The sequence below is a fragment of the Fonticula alba genome, assembly GCF_000388065.1.
Source record: "Fonticula alba strain ATCC 38817 unplaced genomic scaffold supercont2.3, whole genome shotgun sequence".
NCBI classification, from domain to species: Eukaryota; order Rotosphaerida; family Fonticulaceae; genus Fonticula; species Fonticula alba.
The window spans coordinates 3,470,364-3,476,469 of NW_009242973.1; the positions used below are offsets into that span (position 1 = coordinate 3,470,364).

Below are 6,106 nucleotides of genomic sequence, written 5' to 3' on the forward strand. Positions count from 1 at the left end.
GTACCTCCGTCGAGTGGTTCCGCCACGCCAGGCGCACGCGCCTCTTCTCACCAAGGGCCACGACGGCTTGAGAGGGAGGAGAACACACGCGACCGCTTCGCACCTTGCACGGTGTCGACTCTCGCCTTCTCACTCTCCTTTTGTCGCCTTCTGCCGGTGTGAACGCCATGCCGAAGCCGAAAAACACCCCCGGCTCGCCGACACTGGCCTTTTTTGGCGCCCGACCACGGTCGGAGTCACTCTCTCCCCTGTCGGAGCAGCAGCAGCAGCACCCACAACAGCAGCAGCAGCAGCAGCAGCAACAGCAACCGCGACAGCAACAGTCAGCCCCAGCAGCTGCACCACCGTTGCTAACATCGCCGCAAAATGCCCCCCCCTCCGCCAAGATGACCCTGGCACCGGGTATGGCTGCAGCGGGAGATACGGCCAGGCCGCGGTCCACTTCGCTCCTGTCGACTTCCTCGATGGCCTCATCGGTGGGCGAGCAGGCGGATCTGTCTTTCGGCGGGGACTCCACAGGAGATCCGACCACTCCGGTGTCCGCGACCGCTCTCTCCCCGCCAGCCACGCCCCAGGCAGCGGGTAGCTCGGGCTCTGTGCCGACTTCCTCTGCCGCCTCCTCCTCCTCCTCCTCCACGCGCAAGGGGTGGAAGCGCTTGCGTGAGGCCTGGATGCTGGTGTCTGGCAGTCCGGGATCCGGGTCCACCAGCGGTCGAAGCACCCCGGCAGGCCCGGGGTCGTCAGCCTCCGGCGGCCAGGGCACCGTGTCTGGTACCGGGCCTGTGGCCTGGCCTCCGGGCGAGGGGGGGGACATGTCCCACCCGGCTCCCGGGGCTTCCGGGGCTGGCATGGCCAATGTGCCCGGCATCTTCACTCCGCATGCCGGCCTGCCCGGGGCGGGGGGGCTGTTGTCGGCCACCTCCTCGCAGGCTGGGCTGATCATCAGTCCGTCCGAGCTGAACAGCATGGATATGAACTTCCGCCAGCGCTTGGCCGAATACTTCCAGCACTGCTTGGCAGACCGGCTGCTGGGCCAGGCGGCCCCGGCTGATGGGGCCGGCTTCGGATCACTTCCCATCATGCTCCTGGCCCCGACGATTCCCGGGCAGCCGGGCCCGAGTGATCCTCCAGATCATCCCTTCATTGAGGGAGGGCTCAGTCTGGGCGATGGGCACCTGACCGTCGAGTGCGTAGCTTCTCCAGGGCTCTTCCTGCGGTTCTTCCTCTGCGTTGTCTGCTTTCCCATCTTCCTGGTCTTGCGCCACACACGCACTTACACATGCACATACGTCCATGTACATTTGGGCATCTATGCATACGTACACATTCACATTCACACACACACACACACACACACACACACACGCACGCACGCCTGCAGTCGGATTCTCCGTGGTATTCAAGCCTCTCACTACCCGGGGATGGCCTCGCGCATTGGCGTGTCAGATTCCGCCTCCATTCGGTCCGGCATGTCCGGTAATCCGATTGCCATGTCCCACTCGGCGGCCACCCTGCCGGCACAGCTCTCCTCTCCCGGGGCCTCCCTCCGGTCCAGTCCCTCTGGAGACAACATTTCCATCCATTCCGGCATGTCGGCACCGCTGTTGGCCGGTGGCTTGGCCGGCCAACTTGAATCCACCCAGGCCGGGCTTGGGCTCTACTTTGCCTTGTCGTCGGTGAATTTGGCGCACCCGGGCGTGCGGCGGTCCTCGTGCACCCCCACTGGCGGCGCCCAGGTCGCTGTCCGGGGCCCGGCTGCCCCCCAATCGGACCCGCTCTGCCCGCCTTCGCCCAGCGTCCGAACAATGCGATCTGTGTCGTCAGCCGGGTCCGCACCGGTGGGCAGCAAGATGCGCCTGTCGGCCGGGCATCCGGACGGCTTTGTGGCGGCGGCCGCTGCCGCGGCGGCCGTCACCAGCAGCGCTAGCATCACCAGCAATGGCAGCAATGAGGCCGGCCCGGCAGGGGGCGCACCGCCTGCCGCCGTCGCCGCCGCGGCCACGGCCGCCACCACCGGTTCGGTGTTCCCCTCGGTCGATGTGCCCGGGTCCCTGGCGGTGGCGGCGCCGCGGCGTTTGTCCCGCAGCTCGACCGATGTTCCCGGCTCGCCGGGCCTCGGCCCGAGCGATCTTCACGGGGACCTGGTCGGCGCCGTGCGCAACCTGTCCGGTTGGCCCGAGCCGCGTCTTTTTGCGGTCGACGCGTCGCTCACCCTGAACCAGGCTCTGGCCTCGGTGATTCAGTTCCTGGTCACCGATGCCACTGGGGTCTTGACGCCCGTCGGTGCGGGCAGCGGCGCCGGGGCCAGCTGCCTGTTGGTCATTGCCCCGCTGGCCTCGGCCACTCTGACCAGCCCTGGCCAGGCGCCGATCTTGCGGCTGCCCTCCATGAGCGGCTTCTACCTGCCGCCGCATGTGGCTGACAGCAGTGGATTCAACGGCCCGGATGCTGGGAGTCTGCCGGCCGGCGAGCCGCGCAAGACCCCGGCCGCCGTGATGGCCGACCTGCTGTCCTCGCCTGCTCTGGAGTTCGACTTCTCGCCGGCCAACTTCTGGACATTCATCGAGGCATCCCTGGAGGAGGCGGGGCCCCCTTCGCGACGTCTGGTCCACCTGTTTGTGCGTCCTCCTCCACGGGTTGGGGGAGGGACATGGCTCCGCGTCGCCTCGCTCCCCCCCCTCTGCCCCTTGATGCCTCTGCCGCCCGGCCCCACTACACCCCGCCGCCGCCGCACCTCCACCGCCGCCATCCACTTGCTGCCTCCTGGCAGGGCATGAACTAATCTGGCTCCACTTCCTGTCAGGCCACTCCGTACCAGGTGTACATCGGTAGCGGCTTTGAGGAGGCCTCGGACCCCTCGGGCTCGGGGCCCGGCGCAACCACGGCGTCGATCCAGTTTTTCCCCCTTTGCGCACCGGGACGCATCCGTTTTACGCTGGTCAATGCCTCAGCCACCAATGGCCTGTCCTTCGGCTTTGAGATGCATGTGCGGGATACGGTCAACGCCACTGGTCCCGAGCATCAGGCCGGCGATCTGACGGCGGATGCCGCGGACGCTGCCGCCACCGAAACGACGATCTCCCTTTGGGCCTTCTCCCAGCAGGAGTGCGAGAGCTGGCTGCTCCACCTCTCGACATGTCAATTCTTTTCACATCGCCTGAGTGCGTGCCACCTTCACCTCGGGCGCCGGTCCTGTCTCCTGTTGTCCTGCTTCTCCCTTTCCTTTCCCGTGTCCCTCTTTCTTTCTTTCGCTCCATCTCCACCCCTTCCGTACACATGCCATGGCTGGCCAGCTGTCCTTCCTTTATTTCCCTCTTGCCCTTGCGTTTGCTTCGGAAGCACTGACCGGTCCATCCGCCGTGGCATGCTTGTCTCCAGCTTCCGGGGTCATGCCCGTCGAGTACGTGACCGCTGCCCGCCCGCATGGGGCTGTTCCCTCCTTTGAGTTCCTTGTATGTGCACCCTATGGCCCCCTCCGCCTGCGACTCACCCGTGTAGTGGTGCTTTTGAGCGTAGGTCCGACCCGCACACTCCGTTGGCGGTTTTCAGCCAGCTCTACGAGGGGGCGCTCTCCCTTTCGCCAAAGGGCCCCTTCCCTTCGGATGGTGGGCACCTTTTCGATCAGCCGGAGAGCACCTGCTTTTCGGAGATCTTTCCCTCGGCGGGTCGCTCACACTGGATCAACACCTACTCCATTGAGCGATCGCATGCGGCCAAACTCCGTGCTGCCTCACTGGCAGAGCAAATTGCCGGGCGTCACTCCCAAATCCAGCACTGTAGCCAAAAGCTCGATAGTTTGGCACAGGAGCGCACCGTGCGTCTCCTGCCTCAGGGTAGCTGTTCTTCTCCTTTTCTCCCTCTCTTTCTCTGTCTCTCTCTTTCTGTCTCTCTGTCTCTCTCTCCCTCTCCCTCTCCCTCTCCCTCTCCTTCTCCCTCTCTTTCTCCCTCTCTTTCTCCCTCTCTTTCTCCCTCTCTTTCTCTCTCTTTGCCCCTTCTCTTCCTCGTTCCCTCTCTCCTCCCTTCTTGAGTTCTTGCATTTGAATTGCTAACCGCTTACATGTGCATGCACTTCGTGGCTTGCCTTTTCAACCATACGAGTAGCGTTTCCTCGAGCGCACTCTCCGTCCGTTGATGATCCGCCTCAAGGAGGCCGAGGCGGTGGTGGCCAACTATGCCATCGCGAATGACGCTCGCTTTGGCAGTCTCTCCCACTTGTCTTCGCTGCTGGAATTGCCCGAGAGCAAGGGTGCCCTGTCGATTGGGCCGGCTTCTTTGGTGGCCCTTGTCAACAGCAAGGTGCGTACTCCATTTCCATCGTCCTAACAGCCCTGCCCACCGGATCAGGTTGCGAATGGGCGAATAATCACCATTTGTCCGACTGCACACTGACATGCACGATGGGGTGCCATCACCTCGACCCGCCCTGCGGACCGTCTCGCGTTTGGAAACTGCCCGCAGATCGAGACCCTCGAGCGGGATGCCTTGCACGCTGTTGAGGTGGATCGAGCCATGACCACCACGCGCATGGTCATTTTGTGTGCGTTTGGGGGGGGGGGGGGGCGGATTCTCGCGGGCCAGCTCATGGTGGGGGTGGTATTCTCCCTTTCTCCTGTTCTTTTGGGGGGCACCCGCTGACACTATCGACCTCTTTGTGGCCGCCTCTCGCGTCCCGCCCCTTGACCCTCTTCCGCCCTTCCTCCTTGAAAGATGCCATCCTCGGGCCGTTTGTGTACTGGGTGATTCAGCGAATTGGCAGCGCTGTCACCGGCCTGCTGGCTGGGCACTTGTAGCTGGTTTTAGGACCATGCACATTGCGCCTTCTTCCTGCATGCGCCGGAGTCACATTTGCGGCAGGCAGTGCGCCGGTCATTGGACTTGCACTTGATGGATATGTAAACATATTATACCCATTCATCCATCCATCCATACGAGAGACCACAAGCGGTACAGCAACAGGGACAGCAGGGCTTTGTGTGTGTGTATTCGGGCGTGTCATGGGGCATCATTGCCGATCTATGTGATTGGGCTGCTGTGAGGAAGAGCGCTGGCAGGGGCGGCGCACCATCCTCTTGCTTTATGTGCTGTTGTCAGGAGGGGGGGGGGGGGGAAGGGGGGCAGCATGTGCAGCCGGCACCCAAGGCGGTCGCCGGGCTGCGCACATGCGCAACGGGGCAGGGGGAGACGGGGGGGGGATCAGATGCGGGCAGACACGGCCGCGATGAAGAGGGGGGGGGGGACACAGCGCGCCAGGCTATCAGTTGGACTTCTTGGCAGCGGCGGCGGCGGTGGTGGTGGCCTCGCCGGAGGCAACGGCCGAGGACTTGGCCTGCTCGGCAGCCAGCTGGCGCTGCTTCTCCAGGCGCTTCTTCTCCAGGGGAGGAAGGTCGTTCGGGTGGAGGTGAGTGCCGCAGAGGCGATCCCAGAAGGTGAAGAACTGGCCGTAGTTGTAGACGAAGCGCAGGTGATGGTGGGTGTGGTGGGCCTGTGTGTCGAGCAGAGGGCATGCATGTGCGTGTGCGTGTGCGTTTGTCAGTAGTCCGGGTAGCGTCATGCGGGGGGGAAGGGGGGGGGAACAAAAGAAAGGGAAGAGGAGCCGCGAGGAGGACAGGACGCACGGAGCCGTTGATGAAGTCGAAGGGGCTGAAGTCAACACCATCATGGATCATGATGGTCCAGAGCTGGACAAAGACGAAGAGGCCCAGGTACACATGCTTGTGCACAGGGAACAGGAAGACCGCAATGTGGTAGGGGGTGGACTGGAGCCAGCCGTCGACCGGGTGGAAAGCCAGCGCGGCGAAGGGGGTCGGCACCTTCCAGATGTGGTGGGGCTTGTGCACATACTTGTAGAGGAAGGGGATGTCATGCTCCAGGCGGTGGATCCAGTAGATGCCGGTGTCGGTGAAGAAGATGAAGAGGATGATCTGCACCGGGATATACCAGAGCGGGTAGTCAGAGAGGTTCTCATACAGCCGGGAGTAGCCCCACACCTCGAGGAAGACGAAGGGGGCGGTCAGGACACCGATCCACGGGCACGACCAGAGGGCCATCTGAATCTCGCTGTGGGTGCATCAGTGCATGGGTGCATGGGTGCCGGGGGCGGGGGGGG

The 6,106-nt window shown here is 63.7% G+C and overlaps 2 protein-coding genes across 2 annotated transcripts in view; one reads left to right on the plus strand and one right to left on the minus strand.

Moving 5' to 3' along the window:
• Positions 1–286: 286 nt before the first annotated feature.
• H696_02520 (hypothetical protein) lies at positions 287–4,966 on the plus strand. Its single transcript, XM_009496429.1, has 8 exons — positions 287–1,186; positions 1,382–2,618; positions 2,804–3,161; positions 3,379–3,400; positions 3,517–3,814; positions 4,102–4,296; positions 4,459–4,537; positions 4,708–4,966. Exons 1-8 carry the CDS (start codon positions 387–389, stop codon positions 4,788–4,790), a joined length of 3,072 nt encoding a protein of 1,023 aa, XP_009494704.1. The 5' UTR covers positions 287–386; the 3' UTR covers positions 4,791–4,966.
• Positions 4,967–5,091: 125 nt separating this feature from the next.
• H696_02521 (hypothetical protein) overlaps positions 5,092–6,106 on the minus strand; it is a 1,533-nt gene continuing 518 nt past the window's right edge. Inside the window, exons 2-3 of the mRNA XM_009496430.1 lie at positions 5,616–6,057; positions 5,092–5,482 (exon numbers count right to left, since the gene is read on the minus strand). Of these exons, the coding sequence (XP_009494705.1) occupies positions 5,255–5,482; positions 5,616–6,057 (670 nt within the window). The 3' untranslated portion in view covers positions 5,092–5,254. The remainder of the gene's footprint in view (positions 5,483–5,615; positions 6,058–6,106) is intronic.